Consider the following 17,799-nt stretch of genomic DNA (forward strand, 5'->3'; position numbering starts at 1 on the left):
ACAGCTGATAAATCTCTCCATATCGCTGATGCTAAAACGTTCATAAAGCCTCGGGAACCACATGCTAGCAAAGCTCTCAACGCATTTACGCAGCTGGGCGCTAACACTAACTCAGCCTCCCTCCTCTAGTGAGTGCTTAATAGACTAGACAGTGGGCTGCCAGATAATTGAATTGGATGTTGTATTTAGCTGCCACTAATGGCTTTCTTGAAATGGCTTAATTTGTCAGCATGTGGGGGGGGGTGTGGCATGTCAGAGAAGAGAAGGGAAAGTCGGACTTGGAGCAGAGGGTGAAAAAAAAAAGTGTGGTAAAGTCTCGGCTGTGGTGGTTAATGGATAAAGTTACTGTTATCATAACAGATGTTAAATGGGGTGTTAGAGTGAAGGTATGCATACTGTTATGGGCCAGCTAAATGTGCTGCTCCTTTAGTATCACTGGGGCCTGTGCAGAAGAGAGGATATTTTACATATGACATATGTGTGTATGTATGATTTGTGTGAAAGGTTATAAAAAGTTGTCTGGAGAAACTGGGGTGCAAGCCCTCTCTATAATAACTTTTTGTATGTGAAATTATCACAATGAATGCTTTTTAACTTGGCATTGCTCCTTAATTGCTGTCCTCGTGTGGTAGTTAAACAATGTAATTGGGATGCTTTGGGCGTTAGAGGTTTGTTTTTAATGTAATATTCCTTGAAGACCTTCCTAAAGGAGCTGTTTTTTAAAGGATGAACCCCGAGATACTTATTGAATGTGCCCCGATGCACCCCAAGTTTCAGCTTTTTTAAAGTTGATCTTCAGGGGTGCTTTGTAGTTTTGTGTTAGATTATGATTGAATGAAAGTAAGGGTTGATTTATGGCTTGGCACACCCTTCAAGAGGGGATGTCATTACTTTGGTAATAAACTACTGGTATAGTATGTGTGCTCTAGTACTGTACTTCTGGCTTTGGTAGGACCAATTCTGGAGAGCGTCAAGACATTTTTTGGATATTTTGTCAAAGTTGAAGTCAGATTAGGTTAAAGGTTCGGTGTTAGAATGCATTATCTCAAAGAAGGTCTTCACAAGTGTCAAGGTGAGGGTGAACTATGTGTTCATGAGCGCTGTGAGGACAAACCTGTTCACACAGGCACAATGTGGGGAATCAGCTCCCATCTAAGGACAAAAAGCAGAGCCCCACACGGTAGATAATGTATGTTAGGGATAAGTCTTGGTTGTTTCCTGCACTGTTTCTGTTCTGTTTCTGTTTCTTGCTTTCATTGCATTGCTTTAGCCTTGTAAGAAAACAGGCGATTGCTAATGCTGTCCTGTCCTGTCCTTTTCAATCTGTCCTGTCCTGTCTACCCTTACTATAGGTTGACAACAAAGAGAAGGAGAACAAGGTTGGTTGGACAGGCCCAGCTATGTGATGTTGCCTTTGTGCAACTGGGACTTTGTGTTTTGTGTGTTGTGCTGTTCTTTGTGAGACTAGACTCACCTGTATATGTTTATGTTCTGTTTTTACAAAAAAAAATAAGCTGAATCTTATTAGAAAATGAAACTGCAGGCCTCATCTACACATTTAGTATCGCGAAGAAGAGTAGACACTGTTTGTTATGAGTTTAATTTTATTAAAAGCTAGACAAGGCTGCTTGGTGAAACCAAATGGTGGTCAGAGGAAACAATTTCAAAACCTAAATTCCAGCCCACATGTCTATCAACCAATCTGTGACACCAAAATGAGGCCAGAAAGAAAGGAAATTGTCAATTGAAACTTTAATTTGTTGCTTCCTTTAGGAAGATAATTTCTCCCATCACTGATCATATTCAACTCTTGAATTTAGGTTGTTTGTGGGGTGATACATTCTTGTTTCATTTCATGTTTTGCACTGATGCCTACTGCAGCTTTGATCACTGATTTTGTTTCAAATATTGGAAGAATATTTAGTTTATTTATTACAGCAACATCACATGTTGGAAGACAAGTAGGTCCCTGGATTCTGTCACTGTTCCTAAATTCCAGTCCTCTATTGGGGAAAGTCGGCTGATGACGATGCAGATCAGCATCTTGCTGTAACATTAAATGCTATGTTTCCCCCAGACATCTTGTTTTTCAGCTAGCAGCACTAAATAAATGCTTCAGGGAAATGCTGGGTGCTACATGGTGCCGGCTGTTTCTCTGCTGTTAAGTTGGTAACAAAAGCTTGAGATATTTTAAACTTTCGGTAATAAAAGGAAAATGCGAAGCTCTCGCAGCCGTTGAAAACCTACGACAGTGTGACTCCTGTTCAAAACAAGGAGACAGCAAAGGGAACGACACACTGGAAACATTTCGTGGAATATTGATATATATATTAAACTTTAATATTGATCACTGAACAGATATTTCTCCTAAAATTTAAAGTCTTAAGAAACTAGAGTTCTGTTGCTTATTTAACCGTTTGTGTCTACAGTAAGTTGTTTGCCATCTGTCCTTCTGTAGGACGAGTCCTCAGGCTATGATGACAGTGAGGAGGAGCAGGAGAAGGTTTGCTTTCTATAAAATAGGTTCCTCCAACAAACATTTCCATAACTAACCTCTCCTCTCCTGCCGGCTGTCATCTCAGAGCTGACTGAAATCCTCACATGTGGTTGACTAGATCCTTCATTCACCCTGCTGTTCTCGTGTGAGACAGTGTCTAAGATTGTGTTTGTATACAGTATGTGTTCATGTTTCCTTTTTTTTCCTGTCATCATACAGTACCATTAACTTATTGTTCCCCATGCCTTCTATTTGTTGTTTTCTGTCTTTAATGTCTTTGTTTGATTTCTTTCTTTGTCCAAAAGCTTGATAAGGAAAAGGTGAGCCATGTACCCTCTGATACTTAATGATAAATGTTGTTTTTTTATTTTACTTTTTTAACATTTATGCCATATGTCTTTTTCTTTTCTGTTTTCACATCTTCCTAGTCCAAGAAGGAAAAGGTGTGTTTGCAACTAAGCTGTGTGAAAGTCATGTTTTTATAAGCATTAAGAGTGTGTGTGTGTGTGTGTGTGTGTGTGTGTGTGTGTGTGTGTGTGTGTGTGTGTGTGTGTGTGTGTGTGTGTGTGTGTGTGTGTGTGTGTGGTTGTCAAATCTGATCTTGAAATTATCACCTGAATCTGCAGCTCCCCTTAGCTTCACAAAGCTTTACAGCAAGTTTCAGCTCATTGTTTAACTGTCCGACTCGCAACTTTACAGCAGACAGACACATTTCGAGACTAGCTGGTGAACATTACTGCTGGATGTGTAGTATCCAGTACGCCATCTCAAGGCGATGATGTGTCAGGCTTGTGTTCACAATGTATTGCAGCTGCCGCCAAGTGGCCAACAAAATCAGTTATTGCAGGTTTAACCAAAAAAATGTACCTTCATTTTAACAGAATATAACTGAGACAAAACATTGGTTAAGAATATTTTTTTTTTTGCACGGCTTGCACTTTGCATAGGATATGAGCCAACATTTTGTAGGTATTTGTATGTATGAACCGGAATTAAACACCATTAAAAAACATACATTATACTATTCCTATTACCACACCTTTAAGCGCAGAAAGGAGAAAGTCATTAGTGAAATGATTTGGTCATTGGAAGGATAAACTGCAGAAGTGTGTTAAAATCCCAGGGGGTCGGCAACCAGCATGCCTCTTAATGATCCTAATGATCCGTGTTTAAAGTTGTCTGATAATGTTTATACGGACACTTTCTAAAGGTCTAAATCTTGTCCATTCTTTATGCATAACGCTGTCAGAAAAACACCTTGTACCCTTAAAAGATCAAGGGTTATTTGAGGTAGGTTTTTATCACCTCTCAGAGCGGGGTGTGAGCCTCCAAGCTCGATATAAAACCTGGCAATCAGCAAAGTTGGACCTATGAGGGTCTCACATGTAAGCAACAATAAGCTTTATTAATATGTGAGTCACTGAGTATGGAGAGACTGAAGGCTAACAGGAAAGGTGAACCTAATAAAACTGCCAAAAAAAGAGTGTGTGAATGAATGTGTGAACATGGATTTATACTGGGGCTTTCAGCATCTAAGCATAGCTCACTCATAAATATGTGTCCTTGCAGGCTGAAAAGAAAGACAAAGAGAAGCAGGTTGGTTGGTTTGTAGTCACTCTGTTTCCTTCACCTCCTCTTTCTGCTCCCAGGCTTCAGCTATTATTTGTTTTCTCTGAATCTATTCAGATCTGCTCTCGTTCTCCTGTAATGTGTGAACATCTGATCTTTTACGTCATTTTGAATGCACCCATTTATTCATTTCACTGTATACACCTTTTTTTAAGCTAATTCAATAGAAAGGGTTTGTTTGTAAGAAAAAGAGAATAATGGTGTTGGCTTTTTTTTCAAACGTTTTTATTTTCCTTTCTTTGCCCCAAGGAGGACACAAAGAGTAAACAGGTGGGTGCTCGAAACGCAGATAACCATCCTCACCCTTTAGAGATGTTGGGATCGATCAGTGTAGACAAGTAGCTAGGAGTAGGGGTTTGTAAATTTTGTAAAAGGGTCCTACGCTGCATCTTTCTCAAGTGTGTCCTGTTGTTGCGACTGTAAGCAGTCCAACAAAGTGCTGCTGCGAGGGACTAAACACTGAGAGATGCATAAACACACTGTGACGCGCTCAAGATTGTATTGCAATGATTTATTCCTCCACGAGTAAAATACAACTAGTACTGCAGTTACCAAATGTAAAGTTACTTTGTGAGTTGAAATAAGTGCGTTAGTGCGGCGATCAACAGAAAGTGTTCGCTCCCAGGCTCACCCCCTCTCTGTCAAAGCCCAAAAAACCCAGGTGAACAGGTGAAGCAAACAAATATAATGTTATCACTTCCACTCAAGCCGCGATGAACACGCCCACCACCTACAATATAAGTGCACAATATAATAATCAATAAATGATATAAATGAGAACATAAACAACATACAGCATGTGGCTCCTAGACCTGTATTTATAATTTCTATTGATTTTGATCACCTGCCCACACTTGAAAGAATGGCTTTAACGTATGCAGTCACATCAGGCATGTTAACGGTTATTGGCCATCGGTGTAACCAAATTAACGTACCTGAAATTGATGACAAAACAATGCCTGGAAATATTACTTGTAGTCATCTTCCAGGGGAACAGTTAGGACTATTAGGCCAAATAAATGGTACAAAATACATCAAAAAGGATTATCTGTATAAGAAATTGCAGATGGTGTTCAGCTGCATCTCCATGGGATTGGTTACCAAAATCAAAGAGAGTTATCAATCATAACCTCACTTGAAATTGCACAGAGTGGACCTAACAAACCACATTTACTCATGCACTTCGCATGATTTGGACTAAAGCAAATGTGTAGTTGAACACACCTGCAACGTCTTCTCTTGAGACTTCAGGCTCAAAGTTAATGGGGGGCAAGTTTGTATGGGTTGATGATTGAAAAGTGCTGCAGTGACCAGAGAGATGCCATTATGTATATGTGTATAAGCAGTGTGTATGTAAACTTTATTAATAATTTATAACAGACTATAAAACATGTTGGCACAACAGTAATAAGGGCATTTTTGTTTACGTTATAACAAATGTATTAACTCTTTATACACATTTACAAATCAAGTTTAAAACTGCACCTCAGAAAAAATTTAGTTTTGACCATATTTGTATGTATTTGTGAGCCTTGGGATGCGTATGACTCCCCAATAAAGCGGAGGACCTGACCTGTCTATAGTTCCACTATCTGCTGTCCATGTTGACTCAGACTTTTCACAGAATCCAATTCAAAGAATCATTCCCACTTAGCAAAAAACTTGATTTGGCCGTAAACAGAGGCAGCACTGCTTGATACAATTTATACTTTTTCCAGGGTGAAGCTTTTTTGTTCTTTGAGCTTAGTCATCTCACTTTGTTTCTCAGTTTGTTACAATTAAATTGTTGGCTTAACATTCCCCTTCATGCAGGGAACATATTGGAAAAAAGGTGAAACATGACAGTAGAGGACACCTGTCTAATGTTTAATTTTGTTTTTTTTCTGACTAGTCAAAGGAGGAAGTTAACAAGGTTTGTTTGTCACAATCATCTCCCTTTTTCCTCTGTAGAGTTTTTCCCTCTGATCCACCTCGTAAATGCAACTCCTGAATTTAGACTATTAGCCTATTAGCCATGGTACAATAGACCCCTCTGTCTTACAGCCAAACTGATGTAAAACATCTGCAGGTAGATTTTGTACAACAGTAAATTCAATCTTGTATAACCTGAGCCGGCCCGAGGCATCAGGAAACCATGCAGCTGTTCAAAGCCAATCACCGCATGAAAATGGAAACTCTCTTTGGATTCTTTTATTAATTTTTTGTCGTAATTTAGTGTGTTTGAATACAATGCTTGTCGCGTGTACAATGATTAGTAGCCAAAAATGTGAGCCAATCTCAAATTTTGGAAATTCCTTGGGGACATTTTGGGATTTTGGTGAAGCTACAACAAAATCCAGGATTGTATTTTTATATTTCTATTATCTCAATTTTTGTACACTTATATTTGCATTGAAGTTTTACTATTTTTGCAGTGTGAGAAGATAGTAAATTCATCTTAGAGCGCTGGTATATTTGCATTTAACTACATGTTTGCATGTGCAACATGGCATCATGACAACTGTGTATCCAAAGTCAGTAAGGGATGATTCTGCTGTCATCTGACGCCTACTCCATATTCTTTTTATACTTCTAGGTACACACAAAGTAACCAGCAAAGTATATAGTATGAACAATGATGCTCGCGTTGCAGTTGCTTGTCTCAAGTGTGTGCATCGGTGAGAGCTAGTATCACAAGCAGCCTTATAGGGCCATAAATAAGCTTTGGGCAGCCATATAGTACATGTAAATATCTGTCTCAATTAGCTAAGTATCTGATCATTCATTGTATGAGTTGACTTTCTTCCAAACAATTCCTGTTTGGGATGAAGTCAGTGTGCAGGAGTACCATAGCAGTGAAACATCAGACTTCTACAGGTGATGTTAGTTTTCCCCTTTGTCTTGTAGGATCCCAATAAACCAGAGGCAATAAGCATAAAGCTTTTATTAAAATCACCCACTCACCATTACCCAATCCACCAGGCAATATGACAAAAGATACCCAAAATAAACCCTCAGACTATTTTTACCTGCTGCATACCATAATGTACAATCCTGTGTCTGTGACGTTAATGTGTGTGTGTACTGTATGACTTTTCTTTTTACTTTTCTGTTTTTTTTCTTGTTTCTTTCCTTTCTGTCTTTCCGGGAAGACTGAAGCCACAGCTGCCACAAAGAAGGTACAGTTGTGTGGTAGAGAAAGATAAGAGAGTCAGACAAAAATGTATTACCTGTAAAGGACATTTCTAATTTCAGGCTGTTATTCTAGTGGGAAACGTGTGTGTGCGTGCGTGAGTGCGTGCGTGCGTGCGTGTGTGTGTGTGTGTGTGTGTGTGCTAGTGTTCTTAAAAGCTGTTCTTCTTAATCATTAGCCCGGTAGTCTTTCAGTATGTAGGAAATACTACTTACATAAAATATTACGTAATGTATATGTTGTTGAACTAAAGTGAAGTGTTGAACTAGCAAATATAGTGTTTTTATAGGAGGTAAAGCTATAAATCATGTGCATGAATACATGATTGCTCCTAAAACAGTCAAAAACAAAAGTACCGGTATATCTATATTTTGTTAATGTTTATTTATTTCAAAATGTTTTTAACTGCTCGCTTTATAAAACACTGAAGATAAAGTTGGCCATTAGTACTTACACATTTCACTCTGTGTTTGGCTTTCTTTTCATTTTTATATCACTTATATTACATTTTTTTAAACAGTTAAAGTAGTGTTTACCCTCTCATTCTGAGTGAAAAGGAGTGGAATTATTTTTAATTTGCTGTCATTAGGTTTTGGGGCAGACCCCTCTCGATAATTTTGAAAATGTTGGAAGGTTATTTTTTATCTTTTTAACAGAGGTTAGTTGTTTCTTGCTGCTTCCAGTTTTTGTGCTTGGAAAGGCTAAACACATCATCGGTAGTGAGATTTAATTGATACTGGTCTTCTGATCTAATTCACCTAAACGACAAACAGTAGCCTACTAGTTGCTATTTTGGATAACAGTGAGCATGTGATCATAAAGCGGATGGTTTGAATCCCAAGTACAAAGTTGTAAGGACCAGTTTTAGGCTTGACTAGATCTTATTATATTGCCCAGTATTTTTATTCATCTCTCAAGGACACCTCACACATTCACGTGCACACTCACCTCCAAAAGCCTATAAAGATGTTTGGCTGTGCTGGCTAGCTGTACATTTCATTCTTGGATTCAGACCAAGAAGGGGTGGAGTGGACAGTCCAAACTTCCAATTCACTCAACATTTCGCAATTAAATTGCAAGATACTAAAACACTGGCATTTCAAAGTCATAGCCCTCTTTTTGTCCAATTATATGTTATGGCACTTTGCCCAACATCCTCTATCTAATAGCACAGTTGCACAGTTAAAGATGGCACACTTTCTACAAAGACACTTTAGGGATGTCTTATCTCACAATCGTCTAGCCACTTGGCTTTTGTAACATGTGGTGCATACTGGAGGTCTAGCATACTAATGAGCTTCAGGCTGTATTTCCCTGATTTATTGAAGATCTGGTACCAGAATCCTCAAGGCCAGTTTGTCCTGCAGGCTGCAAGGCTTTTTTATTAAATGTTTGTGATGCCATATGCAGCAAGTATGAATTCTTATTGACCAATTTTAGCTTTCTACTCAAAAAAAGGTCTATTAACAGAGGAAAGAGTGACAGCCTCCTGCTGTCAATTGAGTTTGACTTGAAATAAAAAGAAAATTAATATTCAGCCTCTCATGGTTGATTTTGAGCTTCAGGAAATGGTGTGCTCTTCATATTTTTTTTAAGTTCACTTTTCACACGCTGTTGAATGGGTTTGAAGAGGCATGAATGAAAATCTGTTTCTCCCGTTATATCTACAAACTCTTCTCAGCTGAAATCTTGTTTAGTCATTTGCATTTTAGTCAGCATTTCTTTCCTGTTTACTGATCTGTATACACATCACACACACAAAATATGCCCATACTGTAAGTCACTTTGAGTATCTCTGACTCACTGTAGTTGAAATGTCTCACCCATTGACATGAGAAATTAATCTGGTGTTACAAACTCTTACTCATCTCGCCTACGCACTCCAAATGTATTCCTGCACTAGACATTATGTCCATGTACTGTACAATATTTGCCTTTTTTAAGAACTAAATCTGGCTTCAGAAGAACTGGATGCAGCGGACATTGTAACCGCAGCGTCAAGTTGAAATTTCGGGTTTCGTATATCTAGTAATGGCTTTATATAGCTGATTGTGAAGGCTTAAATTAACGCGTTATCACTTTTCTCCTCCTGTTTATTTATGTGTGTGTTGTAGCTGGATATAGAGGCAGCCGACATCCTCAATGAGCTGCAGGTGAAGCTCAGCAACTTCCTGGATAACTTCAGCACCATGTTTGCCAAGAGGTAACACACGCACATACACACACACACACATACACACACACACACACACACACTACTCCATGGATGTCTGAGGAACAAGCCTCTGTCAGCCCTGCAGAAGTTTTCTTATCTAAGTTTGCCTCTGTCTCTTCTCCCTCCAGTTTCCAGACTCGAATTAACGGCTGCATGCGTCAGATGGCTGAGATCCTTTACCAGATCAAAGGCCCGCCCAACCACAACACTGCAGAGGCAGATGCTGACGCCGTGCTGAGGCCCCTCATGGAGTTCCTGGATGGGAAGTAAGTGAAAGCATGAGGCACACACAGTGGCTCCTTTTGTAAGCTGCTGGCAAACGACTGCACAAGAGGGTCCCCAACTTTTAATATAAATTATTGTTTTATGATTTTTTTGCCTTCCCTTATTTACCTACACAGTAAAGGTCACTGGGTCGAAGTTGACTCAATTTGGGTCAATATTAATAGCACTAGTCTATGTCCATGACCTTCAACTTCCAGGATTGCTCTGTTGCCACCGGAAATTCCGCCGAATGTCCTTTTTGGCTGGATGTCAGTTACCTTACACTTTCTTTGTGTTGGAATTTAAAAATCTGGTCGATTTATGAGGACTATGGTTAACTGCTTCTCAGATCTCTGCTGGGTAAATCCAGACAGCTAGTTAGACGATCTGTCCAATCTGAGTTTTCTGTTGCACAACTAAAACAACTTTTGAACGTACACATGTTCCACCAAAACAAGTCCCTTCCTGAGGCTATTTTGCAGAGGCACCGGGGCTCCAATGACGATTGTGATTGGTTTAAAGACATGCCAATAAACCAGAGCACGTTCCTCTCCCATCCCAGAATGCTGTGTGGACTAGCCAGACCCTCCTCCGCAGCGCTGTGGAGGAAGGTCTAGCAATGCGAGACTAATATAGCACCAACAAGGGGTTAATGTTACTTTTCAAAATTACCATATTGTGGTTTTGATAAATAACCTCTCAGTAATATATTAAAGAAAAACAAAATAAAGAAAAAATACCACTAACTCCAGGTCAAAACAACCCATTGGAAGTGGGTGAAGATGGTATATTAATCCAAAATGGATGAATTATTTATCTTGTTGTGTGTGTATATATATATATATATATATATATATATATATATATATATAGTGCTGCACAAAATAGTGAACATAATGATATATATATATGTCATTATATATATATTCACTATTTTGTGCAGCACTTAGGTCACTCATAAATAAATAAATAGTATATTATGAAAGAACTGGTCGACTGAGTGCTTGCAAACTGCCCTCTACAATGACTTCCACTACAACAAAGACTGTTGGACCAAACAAGTTTGAGCTCACATATTTGATGTTGTGTGTGATCCAGCCTCAGTATCTTTGCTGACATCTGTGAGAAGACAGTGCTGAAGAGGATCCTGAAGGATCTGTGGAAGATTGTCCTGAGCAGTTTGGAGAAGTCTATCGTCCTGCCTCAGAGCAACGACAGCCTGGTAAGTACAGCCCTAACTATAACCATCACAACTGCACTTCTTACCCCAACCCTAAACCGAAACAAAACCGAAACCTTATTAATCAAAGAGTACTCCATCAATTCTGCATTGCATTCCTATAACATTATTAGAGTTATTATGGACGGTTTTAGAGGGGAAAGGACCAATGCAGCAGAACCAGATATTCACAGACAAAATGTCATCATTAGGTCACAAAGATAGAAGAATAAGGGCACAAACACAAGATAATAAAAAAGAGTTGTATAATAAGTAATCCATATTTCTTATTTCTTTTCTTCTGTCAAATGTCAACAGTCATCACAAGTCCAGCTTTACGAGCTGACGGAAAAGCCCACAAAAAAACAGTTGTTTTTGCCCATTTGGTACAAATCGACTACACTTATTATTGCCAGCCATTTTAGTCAATTATGGGCTTTGTTCTGCATGGATTTTCTTTAAAAAAAAAAAAATGTTTATGTCCTGTGGTAATGGAGCAGCAGGCAGGCACCGTTTTGAAAACTCTTCTTGTTGGTGCGGCAATTTCTGAAAATCGACTGTCAAACAGCAAACGTTTATAACACACAAAGTGACCTAATTCACATGCAATCATATTCACGTTCAACATTCATGTTTGTGTGGTGTTGTTGTTGTTGTTGTTGTTGTTGTTGTTGTTGTTGTTGTGTCTTCTAGTGGCAAAGCTCATGAATTTAGAGTCAGCAGAAAACAAGTTTCTCTAAAGTGCACAATATTTTTTTTTTATTTTGACAAAGAAATCACAGTGAACACAATATTTACTGTCATAAATGAAATATCTCAACAAAGCCTCTGCAAGTTGATTAAAACAAATGGAAGGTACTGTAGTAAATCTGCAGACATATGTTGTGTACCGTTGGATTATAGAGTATCTGATATCTCAGCTCCAGTAAGATCTGCAGCTGTGCTCTGCTGCCACCTAGTATGAAGGGTGGAAGTAACCAAAATGAATTGGTAAAAATTGAGGAGATGAAAATGCATGTGAAATGAAAAATGGAGTTTTACATTTTAAGTGATTTGATTAATTTAAAGCTGATTTGATTAAAACGGTTGTTATATGATGAAAACGGAGCCATGTTTCATCATTTTCCCCATCTTACATTCATCATGCACAACACAAAATTTATCATTTAAGGAAAGTGGCCTCAAGGGTGGAAATGAGAAAAAGTACAGTTATTGAAAAAAACTGAAGTGATGAAGGTGCAAATATTGCTTGCTGTAAACGATAAATGTCAGTTGGGTGTTGTGAATGATGAATGGTAGACAGCAGACAGTAACACAGCCCAGCTGATTATCAGTTTTAAATAAAATGTCATCAAGCTTATTAAATCAATTGACAATTTATCATCACATTTTTTCAATTCACATGCATTTTAAATTTTTCAATTAATTTGTGTTACTTACCACCCCTTATAACCTAGTGGTGGATGGCAGCAAGTATGTCTTCTCCAGTTTGATTTCTTCTGTGAATATGTTAATCACGTTAAATCACTGCATTTTGTCTTTTGTACTGAGAATTGCGAGAATGAGGCATGAACATACTGTATCCTGTATATCCACTTCTTTCTCTCTCCTCCTCTCTGCAGAGTTCCCAGCTCCTCACAGCAGCTAAAGGACTGTCGAATCTAAAGGTAACACATGTAGGGCGAAGAGAAAGGGGCGACTTGTACTGTATGTTTCCAAAGATACATTAGAAAGCCTGGATTTTGGTTTACTATTCATCACCATGTGGTTAGGTATTGAAGCCAGACAAGAGTTAGAGCCTGGATGCTAACAAACAAGCAGCTACTTAAAAACCGCCCCCCAAACGTTCATAAGATGAAGTAAATCTTGCTACAGAGACCACACGTTCTAGCAGAAAAAATGAGTCATAGTCATTGGTGGCTGCTTGTTGTCGCAGCATGCAGGATGTTGCACAAAGCAGGCCGTTTGAAGACTAGATAGGCTGGGTAACATTTGGACGTAGAAAGTAAATTAAAACTGCTGTCTCTGAAATTCTGCAGATGTACGGATGAGGGATCATTGGTCTGTTAAATGTATTCAGGTTATTATCTTACTGGATTCAAGTGAACAAACCAGCAAGCAAGCGGCACTAAATGTCAAAACTTTGCTAGATAACAAAGACCTGACTTCATGATTTTCCCAGTTTCTGTTTCGTTGAGATTTATTTATTTTATGAAGGAAGTTTGTCTAATGTCGGTTTGTGAACTCTGGTTGCTGCAGGGAGGTGGTGAAGCCAAGACCTTGACGCCCAAACAGTGTATAATTATCGATGCAGGGCTGGAGACGATCAAGGTAAGTGGAGACCGGCTGCACATTAACGTGTCGAGCAAGAAACAACACTGAAAATGTCAGCTGGCATATCAAACGTAAGATAATAATGTTTTGTTCATGTCGGGTAACTTACAAGTCTTTAGTGTAAAGTTTTTCTGAATGTTTTTAACAACATAAAAAATCGTAATACTTTTACAGTGTACAATTTTATTCTGTTACAAAATGTATTCCTGTATATTACATTATTGCTCTATATTACATACACTGCACTTATTTTTATGTCATTCCAATTAAGCATCTTGCCATTTAAATACAAGCCAATATATTGTATAATAGTATACTTGAACTAACCATGTTAAGCATATTACCAGGCACCATCATGGTGTGTATTTGAAATGTGTTCCTTGTTTTTAGAATTAATAATTTTCCAGTTAAGATATAGTTTTTTTTAATCTTTTTGTTACTTATTTCTTATCATCTTCTTTGAATGTCCTGGTGTTGTTTTTGTGATTCATATGTGTGATCTGTCTGCTGTAACAGTGTCATTTTCCTGTGGGATTAATAAAGTATTCTATTAATCTAGATCAACCTTAAAGGATTTATTTCTCACCTTCACCATGCTTGCTCTCTTCTCTTTCAGCAATACTTCCATGCAGGAGGAAACGGGCTGAAGAAGGCATTTGTCGAGAAAAGTCCTGAACTGGCTTCACTGCGTTACGCCCTCTCCCTCTACTCCCAGAGCACCGATGCTCTCATCAAGACCTTTGTCACCACACAACACTCCCAAGGTAATCACACACACACACACACACACACACACACACAAACTGTATGTACAGTATATACTGTAGGCTTTTCAGTGTAAAAAGTGCCCTAAACCTTTGCGCTCTTTCCTGTCTTCTCAGTGCATGATGGGATGGGCATCAGAATCACTGGCAATGAGAAGATTCGACCTGATAGGGGTAAGTCCACTACACTCTGAATTAGGCGTCTCCCGGGTTCCACAGGGAACCATGGAGCTTCTTTGTAATGTTCCTTGTAGAAAAATACCTCAGTGAAAACTGGAACGGGAACGCCCAATATTAGAGGTTCATGAAAATAAACTAAAACTTTCTTCGTTTTTAGTCTTTGTACTTTTTTGGTAACACCAGTCACTGAAACGCTGCTTAACTCTATTCATTAACAAGGCACAGAGTCACAGTTTTATTTTTTTTTACAAGGTTAAATTAGATATTTCTTAGATTAGATATTTCTTAATCATTGCCTGTTGCAGAGTTTACAGTGGTAAGTCTGGGTCCACCATAACTATAGAAGTACAAGATATGTGTGTCTTTAATGTGACAAAAGGACATTTTAGTGTGCCTGAAAACTGAAAAGTAAGATAAGAAAGTAGGTCACTGCAGCAGCAATAAGATCAAGATGAATAAAAGAAAAAATGGAGAGTCAGGTTTAAAGATGCTGTTAATCATGTTAATGGTTGTGTTCGGCAGGCTCTGGGTTAGAGAAGCCCATCGGAGAGGCCATTTTGCAGATTGACATGATGCTTGGGAAGGATCGCAAAGTCATTGTCAGAGGTAAAAGTCCTAAATTCAAAATGCACAAACACTTACAATTTAATCCTGATGTTTTAACTGCAACCTTAAAGCTCTCAACTGCATACAGTCCCAAACCTAACCTCATCCTCATCTAAGACTCATATTTAGCAGCAACAAGGAAATGTTTTTTCACAAGATTCCTTATTTGGAAAGGTCTTTTGCAGTCCAAATAACAATGAATAAAGGTGACTAAATGTGATGGCCTAAGAGTAGGTCTCAGGGCTGGGCAAGTTAACTTACTAAAATAAACTGAAACAGACTGAATGGTCAGCAGTAATGCCAAGGGATTGGCTCTTTATAGTTTTATAATAAACATGTAAATCACTAATAAGGGAAGACATATTTCCACTTTATCATTGTGAGACCCTCCTCACTTTTAAACAGACAACTATTTGTGCAAATTGTGCACATAAAAACAAAATAAGATCCAAAGAGAATATTACAAAGAAATAAACAAAGTGGTGGTGACATGACCTTATAGGAACATCAGTATATATACTGTAAATATAAACATGCAGCCACACACACCCAATTGTACATCCGACAGCACCATTATTCACACTGAATCTCTACCTCTCTCTCCATCCAGTCATCGCAGTGAATGACATTAAATGGCAGACATCAGGGATGTTCCGGCCTTTCGTGGACGTCTCCATGGTTGGTCCCTTCCTGGCCGACAAGAAGCGCAAGTTCACCACAAAATCCAAGAACAACAGCTGGTCGCCAAAGTTCAACGAGGCTTTCCAATTGTGAGTTTGAAATCAGAGCTCTTACAGCTCCAATTGAGCTCAAACGCTTACAGCTGAAATGTATTTGTGAAATTAGAGGCTGATGTTTGATTTCCCCTTCTGCTCCGTAGTGTCCTGGGTAAGGAATCCCCAGACTGCTATGAACTCCAGGTAACAGTAAAGGATTACTGTTTCGGCCGGGCGGACCGGGTGGTCGGCATGGCCATGGTTCAGCTGCGTGACGTCGCTGACCGCAAGAGCTGCGTGTGCTGGTGTCCGCTGGGGCCGCGCATTCAGACCGACGAGACGGGCTTGACGGTGTTGCGCATCCTGTCCCAACGGCCTGCCGACGAGGTGGCCAAGGAGTTTGTCAAGCTGAAATCTGAAACTCGTCCTGTGGAGGAGGGCAGATGAGCAGAGACACTGACTCAAGATCATAGACTTGTTGGAAAAACTGAAACTGACATGGATCACGGTCAGGGTTTAGAGTCAGGGCTACGTGGTGTTGTCTGTTGTTAATGAGCACTGTCATCTTCATCCTCAGTAAACACGGACCGCTAAAGCCTTTGACGTGAAGGAGATCCTTCCAAAGACACAGTAGACACAAGCAAGTCGGCTATTTGTCCTAGTTAGAAAAGAAACTTGTTTAATTCAATGGGCACATTTTGAAAGCAGATGCTTTCTAAAAATGTTGAAAAAGAAGAACATACTCAGCCACCATATCATAACTATCAAGTGACATATGGATTTAAATCACCATCTCAGAGGTCAAAAATTGTTTCACTTCATTGGAGAAAAACCATTGACATCTTCTTCATCTTATGATTCTGATGACGGACTATTTTGGTCGTCTGTAGCAAACTGAATCTGTAATCTGTTGGCCATCAGAGCTGCTATTCCACCTCTTTTTTTACCAAACAGATTCACTGGAATGAATGTACTTGAGTCTCTGTTTACCTGACAGTATGAAAAGATGTGAACAAGGCACCAAATTAATGATCATAAATACCTATGACATGAGATGAAAGTGAGTTGGAGGAAGTCCTAGATTATTGTACTGTTTGAGCCTTTGAGGCCTTTTGATCTCTAACAAATATCTTATGACAACCACTGTTTACTCTGGTATCCCAACACACTGTTTTTACAAAAGAAATGATAATTAGAGTCACAATACGCATACTTAGCATGAGCTTAAGTTTTTATGAAACATTTAAGCAGGTATACCAATGGAACTTGAGCAAAAAGAGCGACATTAAAACATCTTATGGTCCTTTTTAAAAGGATTATGGGCATATCATGTGTCACATCCTTTGATTCACAGCAGTGACACATGAGACCCTGATGCATCTTTGGAAAGAAGTAGTCAGACTATGTTAATCCAGTAAGTGAATGTTGTAAAATGGCAGTGTTTCTGCAGAGTTTATGCAGTAAAATAATACTTTAGGACAGGCATATTCTGTTGAGTCAAAACAAGAAGAAGTGTGTCAAGATGCTTTTATTGTGTGTTGTCCAATAGTGATGAACTTCTGGTAATATTTGTTCCAGACTAAATATTTAAAACCTTAAAAATAAAGAAAGATGACACACTCCTTATGAATTGTGTAGCCTTAAAATAAAATAAAATAAAAAAGCTGGCTAGCTAAGTCACCGTACTCTGTAGGATTCAGAGAGACTTAAAACATGAATGAGTTCTACAACATTGACTTGTAAAGTAAAAAGGGATAGATTTTTTTTTTTTTATTTCAGAAGCAAAGAACTATGGGTATAATAGCCTAGTTTAAAGTATCTGACTGACCTCTGGACTGTGGTCTGCCAGACAAAGTGCAGCTTCTCTGGACTGAGCAGAAATGCAGTGTCAGAGGTTTTAAATTTAGCTCTTCTGTTTTGCCAAGTGTTTAACTGTGACTGTGAACACTGTTGACCTGCTCTGAATGGGAACAATCTAAAAGTTGACAACCTGTTTTCAGGGGTTAAATAGTGTAAACACCTTTATGGAGGACCAGAAATGGACCTTTAAGATTTTTATAGTTTTAAATTGGATGAGAACAAAAGTCTTTCCGATGCCACAGCCTTGCCATGCATGCCCAGTCACATAATGTACCAATCATATGTTTATACATAATTGATTGGTGTCTTTGCATTAGGCACACTACAAACTTGGACCTGGATG

The 17,799-nt window shown here is 38.8% G+C and overlaps 1 protein-coding gene across 12 annotated transcripts in view; it reads left to right on the top strand.

Moving 5' to 3' along the window:
* LOC116053998 (protein unc-13 homolog B-like) overlaps positions 1 to 16,797 on the top strand; it is a 169,719-nt gene extending 152,922 nt beyond the window's left edge. For 6 of the 12 annotated variants that reach the window (XM_035997398.1, XM_035997411.1, XM_035997416.1 and 3 more), the window contains 18 exons: positions 1,353 to 1,379; positions 2,459 to 2,503; positions 2,803 to 2,817; positions 2,926 to 2,940; positions 4,067 to 4,093; positions 4,376 to 4,396; positions 6,018 to 6,038; positions 7,258 to 7,284; positions 9,413 to 9,501; positions 9,642 to 9,779; positions 10,876 to 10,999; positions 12,619 to 12,663; positions 13,256 to 13,327; positions 13,947 to 14,094; positions 14,212 to 14,268; positions 14,797 to 14,880; positions 15,491 to 15,650; positions 15,761 to 16,797. In XM_035997398.1, the coding sequence (XP_035853291.1) occupies positions 1,353 to 1,379; positions 2,459 to 2,503; positions 2,803 to 2,817; positions 2,926 to 2,940; positions 4,067 to 4,093; positions 4,376 to 4,396; positions 6,018 to 6,038; positions 7,258 to 7,284; positions 9,413 to 9,501; positions 9,642 to 9,779; positions 10,876 to 10,999; positions 12,619 to 12,663; positions 13,256 to 13,327; positions 13,947 to 14,094; positions 14,212 to 14,268; positions 14,797 to 14,880; positions 15,491 to 15,650; positions 15,761 to 16,043 (1,398 nt within the window). In that variant the 3' untranslated portion in view covers positions 16,044 to 16,797. The remainder of the gene's footprint in view (positions 1 to 1,352; positions 1,380 to 2,458; positions 2,504 to 2,802; positions 2,818 to 2,925; positions 2,941 to 4,066; positions 4,094 to 4,375; positions 4,397 to 6,017; positions 6,039 to 7,257; positions 7,285 to 9,412; positions 9,502 to 9,641; positions 9,780 to 10,875; positions 11,000 to 12,618; positions 12,664 to 13,255; positions 13,328 to 13,946; positions 14,095 to 14,211; positions 14,269 to 14,796; positions 14,881 to 15,490; positions 15,651 to 15,760) is intronic. The other 6 variants (XM_035997420.1, XM_035997426.1, XM_035997402.1 and 3 more) reach the window with 5 other exon arrangements.
* The last annotated feature ends 1,002 nt before the right edge of the window (positions 16,798 to 17,799 follow it).

The sequence above is a fragment of the Sander lucioperca genome, chromosome 2 (genome assembly GCF_008315115.2).
Source record: "Sander lucioperca isolate FBNREF2018 chromosome 2, SLUC_FBN_1.2, whole genome shotgun sequence".
NCBI classification, from domain to species: domain Eukaryota; kingdom Metazoa; phylum Chordata; class Actinopteri; order Perciformes; family Percidae; genus Sander; species Sander lucioperca.